This window comes from Acinonyx jubatus, chromosome B1 (assembly GCF_027475565.1).
Source record: "Acinonyx jubatus isolate Ajub_Pintada_27869175 chromosome B1, VMU_Ajub_asm_v1.0, whole genome shotgun sequence".
NCBI classification, from domain to species: Eukaryota; Metazoa; Chordata; class Mammalia; order Carnivora; family Felidae; genus Acinonyx; species Acinonyx jubatus.
In genome coordinates, this window is record NC_069382.1 from 201,522,592 (window position 1) to 201,547,666 (window position 25,075).

Sequence of the window (25,075 nt, forward strand, 5' to 3'; positions counted from 1 at the left end):
GAAGCTCTTAATTGCAGAATCAACAGGAGGGGGGGGACCTTCTAGGTTAGTGCTAGATTGCCACTGCTTTATTATCCCACCAGGAGGAAGGTTTCCTTCTCCCCCAGCAACAGCCCAGCCAATGAGAGATTGCCACAGCCCAGCCAATGAGAAGCCACTACACTTCCAGCTCCTAGCTGGACTTTCTGCCCTCCTGACTCTCTTTCCTCTCCGAAAGAGCCTCCTCTGCTTTGTTCTCCAAACTAGCCTATGGTTTTTCAGTAGGTTGCTTGCCCTGGACTGCAATTCTCTGCTGTTTCCAAATAAACACATTTTTGCTGGTAAAATAAGTGGCGGTTTTATTTTTAAAGTTAATAGATCATAAAGGATATAACCTTCTGAGTTTGGATTCTGCGCCCCTCCCCCAGCGTAATTGCCCTGAGATTCACCCAGACTGCTTCCTGTATGAACAGTCCATTCCCAGTGAGCCCACTCCACGGTCTGGATGCATTGCAGTTGGCTCAAACATTTCCTCACTAAAAGCCATCTGAGTCATTTCCAGTTTTTAGGTATCACAAATAAGGCTGTTGTGAACATTTGGGTACAGATTTTTGTGGAAAATAAGTTCTTATTTTCCTGGGATAAACTCTGAGAGTACAGCTGCTAGGTCATAAGATAACTGCTTATTGGTTTTATAAGACACTGCCAACCTGTTTTCCACAGTGGCTGTACCGTTTACATTCTTATCAGCAATGGATGAGTAACCGAGTTACCCACAACCTCACCAGCATTTGATGTCATTGTTTTTTATTTTAGCCATTCTGACAAGTGTGTAGTGGTATCTCATCGTGGTTTTAAGAATTTTTTTAATATTTATTTATTTTTGAGAGAGAGAGAGAGAGAGAGAGCGCGCACCCCTCCCCCCCCCCCCCCCCCCCCCACGAGTGGTAGAAGGGCAGAGAGAGAGGGAGACACAGAATCTGAGGCAGGCTCCAGGCTCTGAGCGGTCAGCACAGAACCTGACTTCGGGGCTCAAACTCATGAACCACGAGATCATGACCTGGGCCGAAAGTCGGATGCTTAACCGATTGAGCCACCCAGCCGTCCCCATTGTGTTTTTTTAATTGTGGTTTTAATTTGCATTTTCCTAATGACTAATGATGTTAGCCATTCATAATTATTTGCCATTTGTATTTCCTCTTCAGTGAAATGTCTCTTCATGTCTTTTGCTAATTGAACTTTCGCTTTGCTTTTTTACTGTTGGGTTTTGAGGGTTCTTTATATAGTCTAGATACCAGTCCTTTGTTGGATATGTGGTTTACAAATATTTTCTCCCACTCTATGTCTAAAAAACGCTTTGTTTGATTATTTATTTACTTTTCAGAGAGAGAGAGAGAGAGAGAGCATGCGAGAGCAAATGTGTGTACTTGTGTGCAGGGGAGGGGCAGAGAGAAAGGGAGAGAAAGAGAATCCTAAGCAGGCTCTGCCCTTCCAGGAGCTGGAACTCATGAACTCAGGAGATCATGACCTGAGCCAAAATCAAGAAGATTCCAACGCTTACCCAACTGAATCACCCAGTCGCCCCTACAAAACTCTTTTGATAGGAATTGTATTAATCTTACGGATCAATCTGGGGAGAACTGACATTTTTACTATGTTGAGACTTCTGATCCATGAACATGGTACATCTCTCCCTTTTTTATAGGTCTTCACTGATTTCTTTCATTTGTGTTGCATAATTTTTAGCATACAAGTTCTGTGTACAGTTTGCTAAATTTATACCTTTTGACCTTAAAAATATAAGTCAATTATTTTACCAGCAAAAAAATGAGTTTACTCGAGAATAGCAAAGAATTGCAATTTGGGACAAGCAAGCTACGGCCAAAATCACAGGCTAGTCGAACAAACAAAGGAGAGGAATGTTATTTTAAAGAGAAGGAGGAAGTTGGGAGGGGTTGTTTTGAATTAAAGTCCACTGGAAAAAGACAAGAGTGTACAGTCATGACAGTTCCTCACTGGCTGAGTTGCAGGGGTGGTAATTCCTTGTAGGAGATGCATCATGCGTATCTTTTCCTGTTGGGGCCTGTAACTGATGATTCTTTCCTGTTGACAATTCTTCTGTTAGGGTCTGTACTGGCAATTTCTGATATTGAATGGTACTGCATGAGAGCTCCCCCTTCTGGACTCCTGACTCCATTAAATTTTTTTTTTTTTTTTTTTTTTTTTGAGAGACAGCGGAGGGGCAGAGAGACAGAGAGAGAGAGAGAGAGAGAGAGAGAGAGAGACATAGAATCTGAAGCAGGCTTCAGGATCTGTGAGCTGCCAGCACAGAGCCCCATGTGGGGCTCGAACCCATGAACCAGGAGGAGATCATAACCTGAACTGCAGTCGGATGCTTAACCAACTGAACCACCCAGGCACCCCACTGACTCCATTTTTATTGAGGTTTCCTTTTATTAATTTTTACTGACCCGGGGGGGAGGGTTTGTAAAATTTTTTAAAGATTAAAATTTTTAATTGTCCAAAGTAATTTTAAATAGTATTGTGTCTTTAATTTTAGTTTCCACATGTCCATCGTTGGTATGAAAAAATACGACCGCGACCTTACTGAGCTGCCTACTCCATGTAAGAGCCCTAAGGATGGGAGGAGGGGCCCTCTCAAGCTGAGCAGGAGGGTCACAGAGGTGGACAGGAATAGCATCTCGTCCATTTATGTCAGCCCCATAGAGATCACGGGCGACCTTAGGAAGAGTAGTATTTGGAGAGTAGAAGGGAAGATTTCCCAGGTGGACTTCTGGGTGAGGAGGAAGCTGGAGAGGAGGCTGGCCCACCACAAGCGTGTTCTGTGGGAGAGACAGCAGACACCCCTCCTCTCTGCCTTGCAGCTCACGGTTCTCGCCCCACTCTGCCCCAGCTGTTTCCTCAGTTGCAAACTGCAGACAATAACTGGATGGGGGAGGCTGAGTGCCCCCAGGTCCCCAGGCCCTTTCCCTGGGCAGGCCAGGCTAGCCTTGGACCCTGCCTTCCTCCTGAGCAGCGCCAACTCTGCCCAGTCCCCTGGTTCCTGCTCCCAACAAGGGCCCAATCTAATGCCTCGTCTGGATTCGAGGCTCTTGGCAAACTGACCCCAGCCTCCTCTTCCACGCTGGCCTCCTGCCGCTCCTGGTGACTTGTTTGGACGGCAGCAATTGGGGTGGGGGGAAGTGTAGGGGACCCTTCCACAACCCCTTTCAGGAAATGCGGACCTCGTGCCGGGCAGAGTTACTTCATGGGTGCCCTCTCCTGTACCCACCCGCGTGGGCGTGTCCGCCTTGCGACCACACAGAGGCCGTGACCTCCTTCGCCCCGGCGAGGGGACTTCGTCCCTGTTTTTGTGGCAGAGACTTCCATCCTGGCCAACGGAGCTGGGTCCAACTTCATGACCGGTATCTTTCCCCCTGGGCGGAGCAGCGACCGCCGTCCCTCGGGGCGGGGACTGACCCCGAGCGCCCCGTCCCGCCCCGCCCCGCGCGCCTGGCACCACCTTCCGGGGCGGTCCTGGCCCGGGCGCCGCGTTCCTCAACCCGCGCGGCGGGAGCGGCGGGCGATGGTCCTGCCCGCGGGGGACCGGCCGGGGGCCGACGCGACCCAGGCCCTGGGCGCGCTGTGGGACTACCGCGTCTACGCGCGTCGCTGGGTCTTTCTGCTGGTGCTCAGCCTTCTCAGCTTCTCCAACGCCACGGTAGGGGGTCTGGGGCCGCCTCCGTCTCCAATGCCCCGGTGCGGGGGTCTGGGGTCGCCTCTGTCTCCAATGCCCCGGTATGGGGGCCTGGGGTTGCCTCCGGGCGGGGGCGGGCGGCCCGAGCTGGGACCCCGCCTGAGTCGGCGAGCTTCGCACCTTCCAGTGTCCCGCTGCACCCAGGACGGGGTCGGTGTGCACTATGGGACCGCTGGGAGTGGGGGCGCCGGCGACCTCAGCGCGCGGCCGTGGGACCAGAGGCCCTTCTCCCCGCTGTGGCTGCACAGGCAGTAAAGCTGGCATCTGTCCTCCAGGCGGCCCAGCCTGGGTCCTGTGACCTGTGGTGGTTTCGAAAGAGTCTCTCTCCATTCCTCAGGAGGAGGTGGGGGTCACTGTCATAGCTGGAGAGGGGTCTTCCTCCGGAACACCCAACGTCTGGCTATAGGCCTTCATGATCTGGCTCTTGCCCTCCCTCTCCAAACTCCCCACCCCAGTCTGCAAGGCAGGCAGGGCTCAGCCGCCTTGCTTACCTGTGCCCTGGAGCCTTCACTGCGTTTCTGAGTCAGTATGCGGGACCCTCACAGGGGGCCTTCCTTACCTGTGTGCACAGCCTCTCCACAGTTCCCCAGCTGGGGTCCCCAGTGACCCGTTACCTGTTCTAGAATGGTTCCCACTGCTGGCAGTGACCCTGCCCTGGAAACCCACACAGAGCAGAGACTGGAGACCGGTTGAGCAGTGAGAACAGGGTCTACCACTTACAGGGGCTCAGCTCCCCAACCTGCTTCTTTCCAGCCCACCCCTGAGCCCTCAGCTGTTCTGTGCAGAGGTTTGGGCCCCTCTTTCCCTAGCCCGTCACGTACAGCGGGCTCAGTGGGGGTGAACTGAGTGTGGGCAGACACCTCAGGGAGGTGTCCAACCACTCTTGGATGTTATTCCAAACTGATCAGGGCCTTTTGCCTCTTTTCCTTGCTGACTGCGTGTGGAGAGCCAGCCCTGTGCTGGGACCAGGTGGCATCCATGGCCTGGACTGAAGTCTGCTGTGACTCTGGAAACCTCTTTTCTCTATGGGACTCTGCACAGTGGCTTGTCGGCCAGGTGCTTCTAGCTGCTAGGAAGCCGGAGCTGGCTTTGGGCCCAGCGGTCTGAGGACACAGCCCCTAGAACTGCTCTGATGACTCTGAGAGGGGACGGGTATCATGAATGGCCTCGAGAAGTCCCTTGGACACTGAGGCAGTATCCTGCTGCACTCTCCTTTGGTCCACAATCTCCTTTGGTCCACAAATCGTTATGGAGCAAGCAGGACTCTCATCGGGAATTACGGTCCCTGCTCTGGTCACCACGATAAACACCGACCATGAGGCTAACCCCAGCCATGTCCCCTCGTGGACTTGTCTGCAGCCAGGTGATCACAGCTCTATGGTTCTGAGAGGGCAGTGTCAGAGGCAGGTGGAACAGTGTCTGGAGTGAGGTCTGGGTGGCCTCAGAGTGACCCAAGGAGACAGCCTCGTGGTCTGGGCAAGAGCCAGCACGTGGGGCATCTGTCAGCACACTCAAGGGATACAAGGAGGCACCCGGCAGGGCTGGAGTGGCCTGAAGGGAATTCTTGTATGCAGTGGAGATAAACTGTTGTCCCCATGTTGCCTTGCACAGTTTAGACCTGTCTCTGCCCTGCCAGCCACAAGCTTTGGGGAGGAGCAAGGAATGGGCTCGGCTCAGCAGGGCGGGTTTGGAGCACAGACCCCGCGGTTTGTCTTTGCTGGATCAGTTGGGCAGGAACAGGTCTTTTTCTGAACCTGGAAGATCTGTCCTCTGTTTTGTCCTAAAAAAGGGGGTGGAAAAGGAAGAAAAGGCAGCTGTTGCCCAAGTTCTCTGTCATGTGAGACTTTGTGGTCAATGTCTGTTTGGGTCAGCAAGCCTGGATCTCACTGGCCTCACCACGGAGGGTGTGGTCTGGGGCCAGCCCCTGCATTTCTGGGTCTCTCAGATTTGCAGTGATTGTGCACTTTGAATTGTGCTGCCCTTGTCTTTGGTCCATCCCTGGCGCATCTCCCCTCTCCCACCTGCGGTAATCCTTGGAGAGCCCCTCCTCCCCTCTTGCCTCACCCGTGCAGGGGTCTCAGCTCAGCCAGGAAGGTCAGTGGTCTTCCCCACTGACCCAGTCGAGCTTAAGGTCTTGCCTTAGGTCTGCTGGCCGAAGGTCTGTGGAGTTGAGTCCCAGCACTTGACAGCACCTACAGCTGGGAAATGTCACCTGTCAGGGAGGGCCTCACGTCCCAAACACCTGGGTCTCCTGTAGGACAGGTGGGGCTGGCTTTGGGCAGGGCCAGCGCATAATCCAGGTGTTTCCACCTGGGACTCAATCACTGAGTTTGCAGACAAGCTAGAGATACCTTTTGGGCCCCTTTCTGCCCCCCCTCCCCCGCCCTCCCGTGGAAACATCCCTTCAATGGCTGCAGGCCCACCCAGCCTCCTACCCTTATCCATCTGGGTATTCACCACAGGCACCGAGTGTCCCCCCAGATGCGCTCCTCTGCCCAGCCAGTCTGGGCCATCTATACATCTGTGCGACTGGGATGCCAGGATCCAGACCCCCTCTTCTACCCTGCCAGGCTCCAGTGCTGTCCAGTACCTGGTCTAGGCCTCTTCATGCCCATGCACTGTGTAGAGCTCCCCTTCCCCCTTCAGACATCTGCCTCTCACTGGCAGCCCTCTGGGCTTTCTCCTTAGAGGGTCAGTCTTGGTAGGGCTTACGATCCTGCAGGCTCTGGCCGGATCTTCAGCCTCTGTCTCCCCCACCGGACCGTACCTGCAGGATGGTGCTATTCTGCATCCCAGGCACACTGTCTGACCACCCCCCCCCCCAACCTGGTGCACTCCCTTGGAGGTGACTGGATGAAGACACTGGCCCTTACGGGATCGCCAGGCACTTTCTCTCCCTCAGACTGGCTGGCTGAGCCTGGGACAGTGGGTGGCTATGGTGTCCGTGGCACCTGCCCCATGGGCTGACGCCAGCGTGTGTCCACAGCTGTGGCTCAGCTTCGCACCCGTGGCCGACATGATTGCCCACCACTTCCTCCTCTCCACCGAGCAGATCAACTGGCTTTCGCGAGTCTACCTCATGGCGTCCATCCCGTCCGGCGTGGTGGCCATCTGGGTTCTGGATTCTGTTGGGCTCCGCTGGGCAGTGAGTCAGACCCCACGTGAGGGTCAGCTCTTGAATGGGGCAGGGTCCTCGAGTGAGGGCTCGAGAGCCATTGCTTCCTCTCTGGGGATCTCCAGGCAGAGCCACTGGGGTGGCAGGGCGGAGGGCAGGGTGCTGGGCCGGGAGTCCAGGCTGGCCAGGCAGCGCTCCAACCCCATCCCTGCAGACCATCGTGTGCGCATGGCTGAACTTTGCCGGGAGTGTGTTCCGAACCTTGCCCTTCATGGTCGGCGGGATCCAGGACCCATTTGCCTTCCTCATGGGTGGGCAGAGCCTCTGTGCCCTGGCCCAGACCCTGGTCGTCTTCTCTCCGGCCAAGCTGGCTGCCTTGTGGTTCCCCGAGCACCAGCGAGTCACGGCCAACATGATTGGCACCATGTGTGAGTGGTGGGGGGTGAGGCTGATGGTTTCCCGCGGCTTAGTGAGAGGGTCCTGCCACCTCTGTGCTCCCAGCTCTCAGAGAGCAAAGGGCTCTGCCTGTGGGCTGAGGACCAGGACTGGCCACGGCTGAGCTGACATGTGTCTCCATCTGTCCATCCAGCAAACCCCCTGGGCATCCTGGTGGCCAACCTGCTGTCACCTGCCCTGGTGAAGAAGGAGGAGGACATCCCCATGATGGTGAGGGAGCTCATGAGGTACAGGCACACGCGTGTGCCTTTGTGTGCGGTGTGTGTGTGTGGGCATGATGGGCTCGCATGTGCACACACGTGTGTACGTGAGTGTTTGTGTGGAATGTGTGCATGAGCCAGTGTGAGTATGCACCTGCCCCTCCCTGTGGCCACACCAGCAAGTGGCCCTGGTGCACGCGGGATTTCTCCACATGTGCGAGTCCTAGGCACCTCGTCAGACACAGCTCTAGGGACCAGGATGTTGGTTTCCTTGGTGGGGAGAGGCCTTTGGTGAGCTGAGGGGCTGGCTGGAGCAGGAGGCAGTGTTTATGGGGCAGGCCGGAGAGGGAGACGAGGGACCAACAAAGGCCCTGAGGTGGATGTGAGGTTGAGGGGTAGGGGTTGCAGCCAGAGGCCAGCGTGTCTGCCGTGGAGGGAAGGGTCAGCCAGGTGGTAGGTGGTTGCCATTGATGTGATGGAAACCCCGGGGGTGTCTAGGGGGAGAGCGATTCAACCTGGCCCAAAGACTCGGGGAGCCAAAGACGCGGTTGCAGCGTCCAGGCGGGGCGTTGGGACTTCGGTTGGGTGGGGCGGGGGGGGGGGAGCTCAGGCCAGGTTGGGAGAGGCGAGGGGCTTCCAGCTGTGCAGCCAGGTAAGTGTTGGGGTCATTCACAAAGGCAGGAAGGAAGGTTCAGTTGGCAGGCGGATGGGTGAGTCTGGGGCTAAGGTTGTCACCGAGGAAGTCATCTCTGGGTGACGTTTCGAAAGCCAGGGCTCCGGATGAAGCAAAGTCGAGCAGACCCCCCGGCTTGCCTTTGTCTGCCTAGGGATGGCCGGTGGGGGTGGCTAGCAAGGGGGGCCGTGTGCCACCTGGTGCCCAGAGCGGCGGACGTGAAGCCCTCGTGTGCATGTGCACGTGTTTGCGAGGGCCTGCGCACGCACATATACTCGTGTGCTCACAGACACACTTGCACACGCACGCACACTCACGTGCACCCTCTCCCCAGCTGGGCATCTATATCATCCCTGCCGGCATCACCTGCCTGCTGGCCACCGCCTGCCTCTTGGAGAGTGTGCCCCCCACCCCACCCTCCGCCAGGGCCATCCACTCCATCTCAGAGAAGTTCCTGGATGGGCTGAAGCTGGTCGGTGCCGTGGGATCCCGGGCTGGGGTCATCGGGGTGGGGAGGAGCTGAGGAGGGAAGGGGGTCAGGACAGGCCCTGTCGGAGCCTCTGCATGTCCTGCGGGAGCTCCTGTGCTGAGCGGCGCCTTCTCCCCCAGCTCTTGTGTAACAGAGCCTATGTCGTCCTGGCCGTGTGTTTCGGGGGCGGCATCGGCATCTTCTCCAGCTTCTCGGCCCTCCTGGAGCAGGTCCTTTGTGTGAGGGGCTACTCCAACGTGAGTGCTGCCCCACCCTGGCCCTTTCTCCTGCTCAAGGGTGGGGCTTGGGGGCCATTACTGTCACCCTGAAGGCCGTCTGCCTCTGCCTCTGTCAGGTGGCCCAGGACCTCCCCAGTGCTGCATTTCCACACCTAGACAGGGTAACCTCCTGTTGTGGGTGGTATTGAGATGCCATGTGTGAAAAGTTGTGTCAGGTGCCAAATACAGTCTGAGGATGAGTGGTGGCCCTGAGGAGGGGATGGTGGCGGTGCCCAAGTGGCCTGGGATTTTGTGTGTGCTTTCCGCTATCTTTCCCAGTGTCCCACCCAGGATGGCTTCAACCCTGAAGGGCCGAAGGGTCCTCTTCTGATATTTGGAGATTGGAAAGGCCTTGCTCTGCTCATAGCATCTCTGGCCAAGCCCTCCCCCGTCTGGCATCAGCCCTGGGTGTGGGATTCAGGCCTGGCATGTTCCCAACTCATGAGGGGCCCGTGGGCACTGAAGGGTGTCTACAGCAACCAGGCCCTTGCCTTTAGCAACTGTTGAGTTCCGGGGGCATGGCGACACAGGAAAGCGGCGCCTCCAGTGGAGGACATACTACCCCTCGCTCATAGCTGATCCTACAGCTGAGCCTTCCCTGTCACCCTGCCATGGGCCTCTTGGTGATGGTGTGTGTCTTGAAGGTGAGTGCCTCCTCCTGGGGCCCCGGTGTCACTGTGCCCCAATGATGGGGTGCCCCCCACCCCCTCTTCCCCTCCAGGAATTTATAGGCCTTTGCGGGGCTCTCTTCATTGTGTTTGGGGTCCTGGGGGCCCTGGTTCTCAGCCTGTATGTGGACCGGACCAAGCTCTTCACCGAAGCTGTCAAGATTGGCTTCTGTCTGACCTCTGTGGTCTGTGTGGCCTTTGCTCTGGTGAGAGTCCCCTCAAACCAAGACTACCCTACAGTGGTGGGAGTGGGGTGCTCTGGGGCAGGACAGCTGGCAACTGGGTCAAAGCAGAAATTTCAACCTTCTGCCCACTGGAGTGGTCCCTGGGTGGGATGGGCTCCCCGGTCCCCTGACCCTGTCCCCTGCTCAGCTCAGACAGGGTGCTGGTACAGGGCCTGGCTGGGTCTGGGTGTCCCATCCCTCTGTGTGGCTCACTGCCCCCTAGGTGTCTCAGCTGCAGGGACAGACCCTCGCGCTGGCTGCCATCTGCTCACTGCTTGGCCTCTTTGGTTTCGCGGTGGCACCCATTGCCATGGAGCTGGCCATTGAGTGCTCCTTCCCTGTGGGTGAGGGTGCGGCTGCGGGCCTGATCTTCGTGCTGGGGTGAGTGTCGGTCCCTCTGCCACCTCCCTGGGACCCCAGAGACCCTCCCCTCACCCCACTCCAGGCTACACAGTGGGTCACCTGCACATTCTGAGCTGCGTGCAGTCCTAGGCTGGCTGCTGGGGTCCACACTGACCGGAACAGCACGCTGCCCTCAGAATGACCAACGGCACTGAGAGCAGTGAGCGGTGCCTGGGGCAGGGCTGAAGGCCTCGTGGCTGTCTAGGCAGGCCGAGGGCGTGCTCATCATGGTCCTGCTGACTGCCCTGACCGTGCGCCGTGCGGAGCCGTCTGTCTCCACCTGCCAGGATGGCCAGGGCCCACTGGACTGGCAGGGTGAGTGCCCCGGCCTGCATGGGACCTCAGGACCTAGCCCCCCCACCTCCGGCCCTGGAAACTCCCTTCCACGGGCCCCTTCCTCTCGGCATCTTTTGCTCTCCTTGGCACGTGCAGGGCACGCACAGGGCTAGGGCGGGGTAGAGTTGGAGGGCAACAGGGCCGACCTTTCCCCACCAAGGCTTAGGATGGTGGGAGCAGCCCTGAGGCCCTGATGAAAGCTCAACTTTTAAGCCCACGTGAGTTGTTTAAAAATGAGATCAGGGAAAGAGAGAGCGAGACAAAGAGAGGAAAGAGAGAGAGAGACAGGGGTGAGGATGGCCACGTCCAGGGACCCCATGCCGTTGACCTTGGATCTCACCACACCTGGGTCTGTGAACATGCCCTCAGGGCCCGTTGGATGCTGGGCAAGATCTGTTTCCAGGTCACTCTCTGGTCGTGGCCAGTGGGGTCCGCGGGGGCTCTGCCAGCCGTGTGGCTACTCTGGGTCCTGTGTGGGGAGCTTGGCTGCTTGGGCGAGCCTCAGAACAGAGCTGGGTTGTGTCTCCCCAGTGTCCATGCTGCTGATGGCTGGCCTCTGCACCCTCTTCAGCTGCTTCCTGGTTCTCTTCTTCCACACACCATACCGGCGCCTCCAGGCTGAGGCCAGTGTGAGCTGCTCCATCCAGGAGGACATGTCCCCTGCGACTGTGGACCGCGAACCCCACCCGGCAGCCACCCCCTGAGGCATCCACACGACCTCCGGCACTGGCGCCCTAGGAAGCTCGGGGCCACTCATCCCTAGAGCTGTTCTCCTGGCCCCGCCTTCTTGTTCCTGGGAGCCCTGAGCCCCTGGAACCCTCAGGACTTGCAGAGATGTCACAAGGGTCCCTGACGAGATCTGGAAGCTAAGAGAGCAGTTAGCGCATCAAGAAGTGGTTCTGGGGACTTGAAGGGGAGGCCAGGAGAGACAGGCTTTGGTCACAGGGTGACAGCTTCATGCAGGTGCCGGGGGGACTTGGGGCAAGGCAGGGTGGCCCAGAGAGGACCCTGTGGCTGTGGCAAGAACTGCTGGTGCCGTGCGACAAGCAGACACCCCAGTGGCCAGGCCAGACCCAGGGTGGCTGGTGCTGGAGCAGCGTATGGGAGTGGACCTAGCAAGAGAGACAAGAGCCGAGGGGGACATGGAGGGATTGGGGGCCCTGGGGGCCCCTAGCATGACCGAGTCTGGAGTCGACCGTTGTGAGAAAGGCCGTGTTTGGGGGATCTTAACCTGTAGCTTTACTCAACCTCTGCTGACCACTGAGTGGCCTAATGCCCTGGGATGAGTGCTAGCACAGTGCGGGGGGGGGGGGGCAGGCTGGGTGGGGAGGGGAAGCAGAGGGAGGACCCCACAGGCAGATGCTCCCACCCCAGCAGGCCCTTCCCCTCCAGACTCTCCTAGTTCCAAGCAAACACTCCCACCCACAGTGGACCCTCCCCACACTCTCCCTGCCAAGGCAGACACTTCCCCCACCCAGGCGGAAGTTCTCCACCTGCAGACTGTCCCACCCCCAGGTGATGCGTCCTCCTCTCCCTCTGCAGACACTGGCAGGCAGGTTTGTGGGTTCATGTTTATTGAACTGGCTGCAGCCCAGGTGGGGACGGGGCCATGCCCCTCACTCCTCCTTCTCCTCCCCGTGGGTGAGCACGTAGCTCAGTGCCTTGTAGTCCAGGTTGCCTGCAGCATCGATGGTGGCAAACTGGAACATCTGGTCAACCTGCAAGCCCGGGTGGTGTGGGGGCGGGTCAGGCCCAGGGAGGAGGCGAAGGAGCAAAATGGCCCGCTGAATTACAGGCAACTCACTCCAGCCAGCTCCCAGTGTTGTTTTTGCTTGTGGGGAGCCAGGGGTGGGACCAGGGCCCAGCCACTGGGTGTCCTGCCCACCCTGATGGTGCAGCTTCTGGAGGCCCAGGGAGTATCCCCCCTGGAGCCCAGAGGGCCATACTGGAGCTGCACGGAGGGCCATGGGGGAGGGGGTGGGGCGGGGGCGGAGTGGACCGTTACCTCTTCAGCGGTCATCTTGTCTGCCTGAGACATCAACAGCCGCTTGATGCTGAGGACAAGGAGGGAGAAGCCAAATTAGGCTGCTCTGAAGAAAGTGACCATAACCAGAAGAACCGGAGGGGTGGCTCCAGGGGAGGCGCGTGACTTGGCTCTTCTGTGTGGGATGCCTCAAGGGGGGGACGCTCGCCCTCTAGTCCCACCCACTCACAGTGCAGGTGTCTTTTGGAAGCCTGGCTCTAGGGGGAGTCCTAGGCACCGGGGAGTGGTCACTGGGAGTCCTTCCTGACACTCAGGGGTCACTACCCCTTGTGGGGGGCTCCACCTGCAGGGAGCAGACTGAGGAGGGATTAGAGGCGAGTGCCTGGCACACCAAATGTGCCCACTCCCAGTGCTTGGCTGATGTAGCCCTCAAAGGGGGTTGAAGACCCAGTGATCGTACAAGTGGCATGACCAGCTGGGTTACTGGTTGCCCCAGCCTTGGTGTGGGTAGGACTGGTTTTGCCCTCAGTTACCCTGAGGGACTTGGGACCTTGGGGCAGGCAGCCCAACACCTGGACCCTGGGGCGGGGTGGGGGGGGCTTGGCGCCCCTCAGGAGAGATGCCCAGGTTGGGGTGGGGGCTTGGTGCCCCTCAGGGGAGACACCCAGGCGTTTGTGACCAAACTCACTAGTCCTTGTTGATGCTGCCTTTGCCTTCAGGATCCAGCATCTTGAAGGCATTTAGGATGGTCTCTTCGGCATCCGTACCTGCCCACAAAAGGCCTTGAACCAGGGGCTTTTAGGGCTCCAGTCCTGCTCTGGGCCATCCCAGAGCCTTCCCACCTCCAGCTCCTGAGCGCCTGGGAGACTCTGCAGCTCCCACCCTGAGGGGACTGTTCTGGGGTCCCTGGAGTTCTACCCACCCTGAGGGGACTGTTCTGGGGGTCCCTAGAGTTCTATCCAGGCCCAGAGGTGGAGTGAGTGCTCAGCGAGTGAGGGACAGAGGCTGTCGCCAGTAGGCAGATGGGAGGTAGGCTGGGCGTGTGGCCCACAGATGTGGGTACCAGAATGCTAGGCTTTTCATCAAATTGGAAAATTTGGATTTTTATGTGAAATGCCTGGGTTTGTAAGTGTTGGGAGCTAACAAAATACAGATGGCTTTGGCAGACTGGCCTGAAGGCTGCCCCTGGCCAGGGAGAAGCCTGGCTCCATGGTGCTCCCCACCCCATGGTTCTCACCCGTCAGCTTCGCCCCAAACATATTCAGGAACATGGTGAAGTTGATGGGTCCCGAGGCCTCCTTGAGCATGGCATCCAACTCATCATCCTTGACGTTGGTTTTGCCTGTCGCCAATACAAGACCGGGGACGCTGGGTAGGAATGTCACACTCACCCTGGCTGTTCTTGTTGTTGATGTGTCTGCTGTCCCCACTGGCCTCCCAACTCCATCATTCTCCAGGTGACCCCAGAATCAAGTTGGGGAGACCAGAAGGAGGGCAGTGAGCAGATGGGGGGGACACTTGGCCCAAGTGTGGTGGGGTACAGGTTCTGCACGTCGGCACAACCCCAAAACCTGAGCCCCGGGGAGATGGACTGCTGAGGAGGAGGAAGAGGCCACGCATGGGGTCCAGGGAGACTGTGATCTTACCTCGGTGTAAGGGGGCCCAGAGGAAAGAAACCTACCTGTCCTCCCCTGGGACTGCCTCAGGCTGAGAACATGGCCCCAGATGGGAAGTTGAGGGGGAAAGGGCCAGTCTTTGGCTCTTCAGAGGAGCATAAGTTGGCTCCACATTCTCTCCTGGGTCTGTTTCTGGGCTTCCTTAGCATGCCTGGGGGCAGGAGGGCAAGCCTCCCCATGCAGTGGTGTCCCTCTGGGAGGTTAGCCCTTCCCTGGAGCTTTGGTCCCAACCCCCCCCCCCCCATCCATGATGCCTGTGCTTGGGCATCTAGTGATGCCCTGGCCAAACCAGAGAGGGATTTCTCCCCCAGGGGAGATCCGGCCCACCTCCTCATGGCCCATGGGACGTGGGATGTCAGGTCAGGCTGTAGGGCCCAAGTGTAGAGCAAGGCTCTCCAGGGCTGGAGGACATTCTGAGGTGGGGTGTGGCGGGGTTCTGCCCCACGGCACATACCCAGGGAGGCATAGGTGTCCTTCAGATCCTCCTTGTCAATAAAGCCATCTCGGTTCTGATCCATCAGTGTGAATGCCTGAAACCGGAGCCAGGGTCACTAGGTTGCCAGGCCAGCCACACCATGTCAGGACAGGCATCTACTCTCATTGGCTCTGGAGCGAGGCTCCCATAGGGTCTTTGGGTCACCTGCCTTATGATTCCCAGGGGGCCCCTGAGTCAGGAGCTTCTGGGTGGAGGGGACCTGGGACAAGAGCAAAGCCTCACCTCCTTGAACTCCTGGATCTGGGTCTGCTCAAAGTTGGAAAAGACGTTGGATGATGCTCTCTGGGCCCGAAGGCCCCCCCCTTCCTTCTTCTTGGTCTTCCTGCTGGCCTAATGTGAGAACAGCAAGGCTGAGGGCCCTCCAGGCTGGCATTTTGGAAGGCAAGGCAGAGGACGCAGGGACTATAGCACCAGGGGCTCCGGGGGAACCCCAAGCCCGGGTCCCTGGGCTGGGATGGCTGTAGGCGCCCGGTGTGGGTGTGAGGAGCCCTGACAGCACAGCACCTGCAGCTCATCTCGAGCTTTGCCCTGCCATCCAGCCAGGAGGAACCAGCTGGGCCTGAATACCCAAGGAGCGGATGGGTTGTGCAGGTGGCCAGCAAGTGGGTGGGGCTGTTCTCGGGACCGTGCCAGGGTGAAGGCCAGGGCCCTCGTCTCTCAGCCCCAGACCTGCATGGAGACGGCCACGGAGCACAGATTTCCTCCCCACTGCACACACCCTCACACATGTAAACAGACTCGACTTGTGTGCACACACACACACACACACACCACACGCTTGTGTAGGTGACGCAAGTGTACATAGTCACAATCGCACACTGTGCATAAACACACACGCACTCACACTCGCTCCTGCCCCAGTGGCCTGCGGGCCACACTCACCATGCCTAGGTCTGCCTGATGCGATGGTCTGTGCCCTCCCTGCCTAGGTCGCCTGTCTTAAGCTCCTACCCAGTCCCCCAGGACACTTCGGGCTCCGGCTGCCGCTCCCTACAAGGGCAGGCGCAGGGCTACCCTGGGGACTGGACAACTGCGGAGTGAGCTTTGGCAGCTGGCGGGTGACTCAGATGCCCATCCTGCCCTGCCCAGCAGGGCCCCCAGGTTTCCAGGCACCTCCCCACTGCCCCTCACCCAGAGCTTTTGTTCTCCTGTTTTCTGTACATCTCCAGGGCCACCTACATGTGGACCAAAGACCCGGGAGCTATGGGAACTAGAGGAAGGAGCACCTTTCCCAGATTTGCACAAAGTTACTGTGAGTGGCCTTGGGGGCTGGTCACCATGCACTCCTCGAGCATGCTGTGTGCACCCTCACCTATCTGCCTCGGTGGCAGATAAGTCCCAGGGCCCCGTCCCCATGGCAGGGAACTCCTTGCCTGGAACACCGTGGGGATAGCATTTCTGGGATGAAGGGCCATCCACATGGGCTGGGCCCTGGGCCATTACTCGGGCAAGTTTCCCCCCTACATCAGGGCCCAGCAGGCAGAAGCTGGGGAGGGCACACAGGTGCCTGTGAATGGTGCCAGGTACCAAGGTCACCACAGAATCAGGGGCTGGATGTCCTGGTCCTGGGTTGAGGGGAGTGAAGGTCAGGGGTGGGAAAGGACGGGGGTGGGGTCTGTAGGCTGAGCAGGAGGAGGGCGCTTGGTGGCCGAATGAAGTGGGCAGGCAGGATTCTGCAGTTCCATACCTGGGGAACGAGCCCTCAGAGCCCCTGTGCCTGCACCTGGTAGGGAAGCATCAGCTGCAGCCAGTCTGCAGGTGCGTCTGGGAACCACATCACATGTGAGTGCCACTGTAGCAGGGGTCGTGCCCCTTGGGGCACATACCTTCCATCACGTGACACCCCTGAGGCGATCCCAGGGGCAGCTCACTGTTGGTCTCCACTAAGTATGAGACAACAGACACTGCGCAGAACCTAGGGAGGCGTGACATGCCTGGGGGGACTTGGGGGCTTCCTGGGGTTCTGCCTGGAGGACTCCCAGAGGGACAACCTGTCACTAATGTGGGAGACCCAGGCAGGGCTGCACTCTCAGCTGGGCAGGGTCTGACCGTGATGCCTGGGGAGACCCTAGCAGGGCTGCAGGAGTGGGGACCACTGCAACGAGAAGGGAAGGCATGTAGGATCTGTGCTCAGAAGCCCCTGATGTGAGGAAGGCCAGAAGACACTGGCAGGGACCCTGGGGAGGCTTCCTGGGCTGGTAGCACTAAAGATAGCCATGGAGTCTGGCTCCTGGGAGAATATCGGGATTCAACATGGACAGCTGGCCCTGACAGGTGCAGGGGCATCAGCAGGCGGTCCCAGTGTTCTGAGCCAGGTGGGAGCCCCCTCAGCCTTCAGGAAGGGCCCTGGGCCAAAGGAAGTCTCCCTCAGCTTTAGGGGTCTTCCCTGGGCAGCCATGTACATAGGGCACGTGTGCCTGTGTGTGCCCTCCACTGGTCCCCTCCCCGTCTCCCCCGCCCCACTGGAAGCTACTGGTATGTGCTCCCTACCAGCACTCTGGCCTCATCTTCAGCCCAAGAGACATTTATTTTTGATTCTGGAAGCAGGAGTTGCTGAGGAGTCCTGTTTATTTTAAAATCCAGGGAAGGGAAAACACACTCATCACCCGAGGTCATCTGCCTAGCTGCTCAAGGGGGTAAGGGTGTGCACTCTGGATTGCCGCATGGCATGTTGGTGAAAGAGGGTTATTTTGTGCCTTGTGGGGTCAACATGTGCGTACAGTCTCCTCAGGGAGCAATGAGGGGGCTTGGGAAGGCCCTCCCCACACCCCAGGCCAGGCAGAAGCACCAGTGGAGGCATCAGGCAGAGGTCTCAGAGTCCTTAGAGAAGAGCCTGGTGACCCTGTAGGATGGGCCTCCTTATTCCCACCGCCATCCCAGGAAACAGCGCAGGTGATTTTCCAATTTCTCGGCTGGAGTCCCAGAGCCAGGACTCCAGAGCAAGCTGCCGAGCCAGAAGGGCCTCCCTCCATGCAGATTTACTGAGCACCTGCTTTGTGCCCTGGAGTTTTAGCCTCTGCATTCCATTCTCTTTAGATTTATAGTTAAGCTGTCTTTGGAAACAGAAGGGTATGGAAGAGTAGGGAAAAGTGGGCTCCCTCCGTCGTATTGGGGGCCCTAGTGAGCCCCAAACTCTGGTTCTCAGGGAGCTTCTGCCTGGATCCGTGCAGGGCCCAAGGGGGTGAGTGGTCCTCCTGTCAGCCCACCCCCACCTGATTGCCTTGGGAACCATGTATCCGCACAGCCAGCACTGTTGGGAGGCTGGCTGGCTGGTCAACACTGCCCCATCTTTGGGCAGTCTCTGCACAGCTGCAGCTGACCTGTCACGTCTTCACCAGGACTAACCACAGAAGTGGGGGAAACCGGCTACTCTGAGGGGGACAGAGTAACTGGCAGGTTTACCCCCTACCCGTCCCACTTAAGCGGCAGAAGTGGGAGAATGAGGGCCCATCTGGGGTCTCTGTGGACCCAGGGGCCCTGACTGAGGTGGACCTTGGAGCTTCGAACTGCAGGGTCTGGAGGGCAGCAGTCAGGGAGCAGGTCTGCTAGCTCCCAGGAAGGCCCCAGCCCCCTGTGCCGGAGAAGCTCCTGCTCTGCTCTGCTCTGCCAGGGGACTGGGGACTGAGACTGGGGGCGGGGGGTGGCTGGAAGGGGCTCCCAAGGCAGTGCCGTCCCAGCAGGGGGCTCTGAGGCCACCATAATCAGCGAGGCCTAAGTGCAGAGGGTCTGGCCACAGCCCCCGCCCTCCCCCCCCCAAGTGCGCGAGGAGCCTGGGGACCAGGGGGCCAGCGCTCAGGTCACACTTAGTACCTAGACCCGGTATTCCCCGCCCAAAACCTCAAACCCCTTTCCCGGCCAAGGCCCCCTCCCAGTCGGTCCTTGAGGCTGACCTGGGACGGCCACGGACATGGACAGGCCTGGGCGGGGCTGCAGGCCGCACTCCAGCCGCCCGGCGTGGGTGGTGGTGGGCTCCTTCCCCGACTTTCCAGGCCCTGACGGGAGAGCCCTGGCAAAGCAGGAGGATACGGTGCAATCTATTTTACACTTTGTGACTTTGACTTGTAGTTTTCAAATATTTGGACATATAATGGGCGGGCTCGATTGCTGCTCAACCCGGCCTGACAGCGTCCGGGGCTGCAGGAGACGTGGCGGGAGGCCAGTGCCTCACACCCAGGACAAAATCACCCGCGCCGCCCAGCCAGAACCCGCTTGCTCGGCACTCGCGCACGCGCAGCTGGTCGCGAACAGCGCGCCCGGTGACTTCCCCGCCCCGAGCGGGCGCACGCCGTTCCACCTCCGCCCACCGGGGGGCGCAGCGGTGCCCTTGCTCGTCGCCAACGGCGCATGCGCTCGCCCTGGTACGCTTTTACGTCTCCGCGGCTCTCCGAGCCCTTGCGGCGTCCTCCTCTGATTGTGCTTCCGGCGTGAAGGTTACCGACAAGATGGTGCCGCCGGTGCAGGTCTCTCCGCTCATCAAGGTGACTAGGCTTTGCGGCCGTCGCCGCGTGCTCGGCTCCGTGTGGGCTCCGCGTGCGCGACCTCAGGGAACCCTGGACCCGCGCCCCGCGGGTGCGACCTGCCCTCCCCCCTCCCCCCTCCCCGCGCTCCCCCGATCCCCGCCCTGCGCTTCCGACCCCGCCGCGGGCTGGGACCCCCACCGGACCCTGACCCCGCCTCTGACGGCCCTTTCCCCGCAGCTCGGCCGCTACTCCGCCCTGTTCCTCGGCGTGGCCTACGGAGCCAAGCGCTACAGTGAGTGACCGCGGGCGGCCGCGGCGCTGGGGCTTCTCAAAGCCTGTTGGGGCTCCCCAGGGCCGTCTGCTAAACCCAGCGAAGGGCGAAGGGCGAGAAGGGGGGCAGAGTGGGAGGCGCCAGAAACCCGAGCGGACGCGGCAGGTGTGTGGGTTGATTTGGGACTGGCTCAGGCGGTCAGGACCCCAAGTGCATCCTGATGCAGGGCAGCCCCCGGGGAACAGAAAAACGGTGAGTTCCAGTTGGCACGTGGTGCCAGGTGGGTGTGGGAGGAGTGCTGCGGTCTGACGCGGGGCGGCCTCTGGCGACCTAAAGGACTGGACGAAGTACGAGCCGGGTGGCAGCGGGGACCCTGCAGCTGCCCTCTGGGTTGGGCTCTCTGCGGAGCGGGAGCGGCAGCGGCAGCGGCAGGCCTTCTACATCGAAGTAAAGGGTGGGAAGCCGGGGCATCGGCATTCCCAGTGCACCTGAAGAGACTGAAGCCCCGCTAGGCAGCGTTTCAGTGAGGAAGTTCAAGTGTGTCCCCACCTTCCCGTTTGCCTCAAACAGGCTACCTGAAACCCCGGGCGGAAGAGGAAAGGAGGCTCGCCGCTGAGGAGAAGAAGCAGCAGGATGAACGGAAACGGATTGAGAGAGAGCTGGCAGAAGGTACTCGAATTACTGCATCGTACAGATTTGCCCTCCGCCGGATTTTAGACACACAGTGCTGCTTCGCGGGGCCCCACTGCGGAGGGAGAAGCCCCCTCTCTTCATCCAGCACCGGCCCAGTGGGTCCTGGGGGTGTGTGTGGGGGGGGGAGCAGAGGCGTGGGTGTGGGGACATGATGACACCTTGCCTTTGGTGAGGCTCAGGTCCCTGGGCCTTAGAGGTTAGTTGTCTGGGAATGTGACCTGGTGGTGCCACCTGAGAGGGGCCCACAGGACCGGAACCAGGCACACCCGTCCCACTGACTGCTCTGGCAGGTTCCAGTGAGAACATGCGGGCACAAGGAAGACCAAGGACGACGCTTTAAGCAGAGCGTAGTCGGGCTGCACCGTAACTAGATACTGGATGATGTTGAGCTGAGATGGTCTGTTGGGATCGCCTGAGGCTGTAATAACACGTATGTTTTCTTTTGAACCTTTCAGCCCAAGATGACAGCATACTAAAATGAGCCTGCCTCCCTGGAACAGTGTGGATGAATAAACTTTTCTTTCTTGTTATGTGATGCTCTCCTGGACTGTCCCCGCTTGTCTCATTTCTGGACTTGGGCTTGGTTTATGTGCAGTGGGAGTGGGGATGGGGAGGGGGAATTCAGAAGAACTGACTAGCCATCACAGACTCAGGATGCGGTGCACAAATGAGCCTGTGAAACTCCTCCACTTCTCTTGGGCATCTGGGGGGGGGGGGGTGGCCCAAAGGGAGCAGTTTATAGTAGCGACACAGCCAGCTTGGGTGCTGTGAGTGCTGCTTGGTCTTTGCTAAGCCCTAGGCCACCCGTTGGGTGGGCCGTGCAAGTGTCGGGATGGGACCTGGATCTCTATCCCCCTGTTGTGAATCCTCTCCTCGACCCACAGGAGGGCATGTGGCCGCCCGGGGACCCGACTGGGGTGCTGCACAAGCTCGTTATCGGACTCAGGCTCTTGCCGAGCTGATAGCCGGGTCCTGCCCCTCCTGGCTGTGCCCCTTCCAACCTCTGAGGCCTGGTATTGGAATGTTACTATTTCCCAGTCACAGGACTTGAGCAGATTTCCCTAGGCTTTGAGCCCAAATTTCATTGGTAAGACGAATTCATTTGCAAGTGTGAGGAGAAAATGAGAAGCAAGCATATAAACACTTTAAAGCCTTGGTTTTAGTTTTGGTGAGGTTTGAGTGAGGCCACCTCAGCTCCTCCTGAATTTGGTGGGATCTGTTCCAGTGTGGCCAGCTGGTGCTGAGTCCCTCTGGAGGAGCACCTGGCCTTAATCACAGGCGGTCACCAGGTGTCACTGCTGAGATGGAAACTACCTCCATCTGTGACTGGATGGCTTGGTGGGGGGTGCTCCCCATTCTCTCTCCCCACCTACCCCATGAGCTCTGGAGCTCTAGGAGAGGGCTTGGGTGGCATCTGAATTGGCCTTACAGCAACCAGTCTCAACCTGCAGCTGAGAGGAGGGGTTAAGTGTCTAGTGTCTGGGGAACAAATGCTTTGGAGTTCACATTATAAGGACTTCGAGTTAAAAGCCCTTAATTTCTACCAGATAATCAGTACCTGTTTCAAATGGGAGTAGTGTTCTGTTTGGGTGTGGCTATGCCAATTCATAAACATTAAGGGAGCCCTCACTCGTACAGGAGTTGGGCAGACCCTAGGCATGGCAGTGTGCCCCCTGATCTCAGGGTCTGTCAGTGCACCTCTGTGCACAGGGCTGTTAAACGTATTTATGCACAGGTCACTTGTGTCTGATCACTGCCTCACTCATGGCCTTGAGCTTTCTGGCAGAATTTTCCAACAGGTCATATGTGATGTGCCTGTAATTTCTGCCGAATTAAAACAAGGGTGATGTATTTTGTTTTTATTCTGAATTTCTGGTCCTATTTTCCCTTAAACCAGATAGGCAATGGTACCTATGTATCTTACTTGCCCATACACACATAAATGTGCAGTCGTGAATGTTCTCACCCAATGCTTTCAGACACAGTTCGCAGACCCTTTCCCAAGATCTCTGTGGTATTGCTACGTACCCAAAAGATGGATGAGCGTAAGGTAGGCTAAAGTGTTTAAATTATTCATCGTTGACTTTCATTTATAAAAACGCAAGCCTTAAAAAAAAATTCAAAATATTCAAAATTGTCTTCAGTCACTTCGTTGGGCTTCCTAACCTGTAGCAAAGGGTTAGAGGTGGAGTCCCAGGAGGTGTACGGGATGAAAGCTGTCCGAACCCCCGGAGCAGCTCACAGGATGCAGCAGGTTGAAGACTTGGGGGCGGGGCCGCCATTGCAAATCTCTGTGCCCCCTGCAAGAGAAAACAAGACGCTGAGAACCGTGTGCACTGGCCTTGCTCCTTCCCTTCCGCGCCCCGTGTCCTCTACCAGCCCTGCAGGATGAAGGGCAGAGTGTGGGACCTGCGGGGAGCCTAAGCCGATTAGTCTAGCCAGGGCTCAGCCTTTCTTATCTTAGCTCTGGTGACACTTTCAGTTCTGCCGCCCCCGCCCCCCCCCCCCCCCAACCCTGAAACAGTCTTGTTTACATTGGTTCCCTCCCCATAGCAGGAAATCGCAACAGAAGTCCCAGAGCTGAGGTGGCCAAGCACAGGCAACAACTTCGGGGATTCCATCTTGGGGGTGTGCTGACTCATTGCGATGAAGCCACATTCCCACAGCAAGGGGAGGGGCGGACAGGTAAAGAAACGTTCTGAGTTGGCACAGGGAAGGGTGTCATGCACACTTGGCTCTTTTAGCTCACTTTTTTTCTTTTAATTTTCTTTGTTCTTTTTTAAATAGCTCGCTTATTTTTTAAGGTCTTCTGTTTTGTTTCTGAGGGTAGCGTGGGAGTAGAGGTAGATTTTCTGAGTTAATTAGGAGGGAACTGCAGTCTGATGGTGGAAGAAAGACCTGTTGAGAGTTCACGATGTTTGGCTGGGATTTCCTCCCCTTTACAAGGGAAGTAACATTCAGTTACTTCATTAGGGAAAATGAAAGTTCCTGGCTAGAGACACAAGGAGACCTTCCAGTCTGGGAGTGTTGGGTGCACTGCCTGAGCAGGGCCGATCCTGAGGGATGGCCGCCCCTGCAATGAGGAACCAGAGCACGCCAGCCACAGTGCTGTCTGGCACCTGCCTTTTCTTGAGACTTGACTCTGGTCTTTAACTCCATCTCTTCATACACTTCAACGTGGGGACTAACCAAGTGCCCGCCCCCACAGCCCAGACCTTTCTTGACTGTTGTCCTCTCCTCCTGTTGCTGCTTCTCCTCCTCCAGGGCCTTCACTTTGGCCTCGTACTCATCAGCCAGAGCCTTCCACTCCTTCCTGTTGTTCTGTAGTCGGTCGAACATGGGCAGGATCTCCTCGTGGAAACGGGAAAACTCCTGGACAGGGAATGAAGAAGTTGCCCACACCGCCTGACTGTTCCTGGGCCGCTGGGGCAGGTGGTCTCCCCACGTCTTGGCCCTTGCTGGCACCAGCCTGTCCCCCCACCACCTTGCCCCACTCCCCCAAGAGGAGAACCTGGGAGGGGGTCTGCCTGCCACTGAGACGTCACTTTCCCAGCAAAGCCTTGGAAATGGAGAAGATAGGATGGGGAGATGTGGGGTATGAATGCTTATGGCACAGATGAGGCCCCCAAGAATAAAATAGAAAATAACAATGGCAGAAGGGGAGTCCCTTGGCAGAGGGAGTGGGAACACGGGGGCAGACAAGCAAGTCCCGAGGCTCCTTCTCTGGTCTCTTATGCACACATCACCCATGTACACATGTGTGCACACACAAACACACATACAATCTATGGAGCATGTGGATGGACTTGGGGAAGGCAGTGGGAGGGGAGCAGTGTAGTGGGGCTGTGACCTGTGACCTTCAGGACTGGGATGTACATCCTGGTCCTGCCTTCCTTCCCAGGACTTATAGCCCCAATGAGGGGGTAGCAAAGGGAGATGGTGTTTCAGTAAAGGGGAGCACAGGAGCTGTGGGGGTCAAAGGGGGGGTGGGACTGGTCCAGTCAGGGGTGACTTTACTCAGAACCAGACAACCTCCTCCTCAGAGCGTGGGACCCTGCAGCCCCCAGGACCAGATGGAGTGGAGTCCATGGGCATGTGGGCATCACTTGCGGGGGGGGGGGGGGCTCTGACTGCAGAGCCCTCCCCACCCCCGCCAACATACTCCCTGACCAGTGACGTCACAGCACATGTCTTCAGCACAGTGTCCCACTGTCACTTGTGCAACATGTGTTTGCTGGGCAAGGAATTCCCAGCTGTGACAGGTGGACCCATCCCTGTCCTCCTTGGTTCACAGGCACTGAACAAATGCACCCACAGATAAACTGCAGTCAGTGCCCTGAAAATAACACGCAGGCCACAAGTGGGGGTGCCTTAGGGTCTTGGGAAAGCACATTTGAAGTGAGACCTGATGGAGAGCAGGAGGACCCTCCAGAGGGAGGAAGCCAGTGGGTAAGCATGAAGTGCTTCTGAGGGGCTGGCTAGGTGAAGGTGGGAAGGTTCTCCTTGGGGTGACGCTGAGGATTTCAGATTTTAAGTGCAAGTCTGAGGAGATAGGGGCTATGGCAAGTCAGGCCATTGGGTGAACCCACACCAGTCCCCTCCTCCTCCTGTGAACCCAGTCAGGCCCTGCTCACCTTGTACACGAATGTGCACACAAAGTCGATGAAGCCAACTTGTAGTTTGGGGAGCTCGGCTGCCTTGTTCCGGTCCATCATTGGCTTGGTTGGGGGGGGGGGAGCAGAGACACTTTCTCTGAGCCCACAGGACTCACTCAGCCCCACCCAGCTTGGATGAACATGTCCACAGAAACACAGATTAAGCAGTGTCCATGGGATGAAGGTGAAGCCTCTGGCCTTGGGGCCTGGCCTGTCTTGATAAATGCTGGCCCTTGAAAGGAGACAGCTAGGACACCCCTGTCCCCTCTGAGCCATCTAGTAG

At 58.1% G+C, this 25,075-nt stretch overlaps 4 protein-coding genes across 9 annotated transcripts in view; 2 read left to right on the top strand and 2 right to left on the bottom strand.

Moving 5' to 3' along the window:
- Window positions 1–3,201: 3,201 nt before the first annotated feature.
- On the top strand, window positions 3,202–20,677 carry SLC49A3 (solute carrier family 49 member 3). 5 transcript variants are annotated; one of them, XM_027061427.2, is made up of 12 exons: window positions 3,566–3,700; window positions 6,723–6,881; window positions 7,066–7,279; window positions 7,441–7,517; window positions 8,515–8,652; window positions 8,790–8,906; window positions 9,649–9,801; window positions 10,043–10,200; window positions 10,427–10,536; window positions 11,089–19,191; window positions 20,015–20,113; window positions 20,593–20,677. In XM_027061427.2, exons 1-10 carry the CDS (start codon window positions 3,566–3,568, stop codon window positions 11,259–11,261), a joined length of 1,434 nt encoding a protein of 477 aa, XP_026917228.1. In that variant the 3' UTR covers window positions 11,262–19,191; window positions 20,015–20,113; window positions 20,593–20,677. The 5 variants fall into 5 exon arrangements, with proteins under 5 accessions (XP_026917058.1, XP_026917285.1, XP_026917383.1 ...); XM_027061257.2 differs by lacking the exon at window positions 7,066–7,279 and having other exon boundaries at window positions 3,202–3,700; XM_027061484.2 differs by lacking the exons at window positions 6,723–6,881; window positions 7,066–7,279 and having other exon boundaries at window positions 3,202–3,700.
- MYL5 (myosin light chain 5) lies at window positions 12,174–19,059 on the bottom strand. Its single transcript, XM_053216185.1, has 11 exons — window positions 19,008–19,059; window positions 18,604–18,705; window positions 16,540–16,596; window positions 16,026–16,278; window positions 15,218–15,272; window positions 14,936–15,043; window positions 14,672–14,747; window positions 13,779–13,883; window positions 13,230–13,308; window positions 12,563–12,611; window positions 12,174–12,275 (listed from the first exon to the last, which is right to left on the bottom strand). Exons 1-11 carry the CDS (start codon window positions 19,057–19,059, stop codon window positions 12,174–12,176), a joined length of 1,038 nt encoding a protein of 345 aa, XP_053072160.1.
- Window positions 19,057–20,677, top strand: ATP5ME (ATP synthase membrane subunit e). The gene is made up of 4 exons (XM_027061183.2): window positions 19,057–19,191; window positions 19,411–19,465; window positions 20,015–20,113; window positions 20,593–20,677. Exons 1-4 carry the CDS (start codon window positions 19,156–19,158, stop codon window positions 20,616–20,618), a joined length of 216 nt encoding a protein of 71 aa, XP_026916984.1. The 5' UTR covers window positions 19,057–19,155; the 3' UTR covers window positions 20,619–20,677.
- Window positions 20,678–21,221: 544 nt separating this feature from the next.
- The window catches only part of PDE6B (phosphodiesterase 6B), a 36,566-nt gene continuing 32,712 nt past the window's right edge, over window positions 21,222–25,075 (bottom strand). The window contains exons 20-22 of one of the 2 annotated variants that reach the window (XM_027061028.2): window positions 24,772–24,855; window positions 23,353–23,509; window positions 21,222–22,437 (exon numbers count right to left, since the gene is read on the bottom strand). In XM_027061028.2, the coding sequence (XP_026916829.1) occupies window positions 22,376–22,437; window positions 23,353–23,509; window positions 24,772–24,855 (303 nt within the window). In that variant the 3' untranslated portion in view covers window positions 21,222–22,375. The remainder of the gene's footprint in view (window positions 22,438–23,352; window positions 23,510–24,771; window positions 24,856–25,075) is intronic. The other variant, XM_053217746.1, reaches the window with a different exon arrangement.

Excerpts from the sequence above, each read along its gene's own strand:
- ATP5ME (XM_027061183.2), top strand. The coding sequence starts at position 19,156 with ATGGTGCCGCCGGTGCAGGTCTCTCCGCTCATCAAG. Across the intron at positions 19,466-20,014 it reads CTACGGAGCCAAGCGCTACA|GCTACCTGAAACCCCGGGCG; the intron begins GTGAGTGACCGC and ends TGCCTCAAACAG. Across the intron at positions 20,114-20,592 it reads TGAGAGAGAGCTGGCAGAAG|CCCAAGATGACAGCATACTA; the intron begins GTACTCGAATTA and ends TGAACCTTTCAG.
- SLC49A3 (XM_027061257.2), top strand. The coding sequence starts at position 3,217 with ATGCGGACCTCGTGCCGGGCAGAGTTACTTCATGGGTGCCCTCTCCTG. Across the intron at positions 7,518-8,514 it reads AGGAGGACATCCCCATGATG|CTGGGCATCTATATCATCCC; the intron begins GTGAGGGAGCTC and ends CCCTCTCCCCAG. Across the intron at positions 8,653-8,789 it reads TCCTGGATGGGCTGAAGCTG|CTCTTGTGTAACAGAGCCTA; the intron begins GTCGGTGCCGTG and ends CTTCTCCCCCAG.
- MYL5 (XM_053216185.1), bottom strand. The coding sequence starts at position 19,059 with ATGCGCCGTTGGCGACGAGCAAGGGCACCGCTGCGCCCCCCGGTGGGC. Across the intron at positions 13,309-13,778 it reads GTTTGGGGCGAAGCTGACGG|GTACGGATGCCGAAGAGACC; the intron begins GTGAGAACCATG and ends TTTTGTGGGCAG. Across the intron at positions 12,612-13,229 it reads GGCAGCATCAACAAGGACTA|CATCAAGCGGCTGTTGATGT; the intron begins GTGAGTTTGGTC and ends CCTTGTCCTCAG.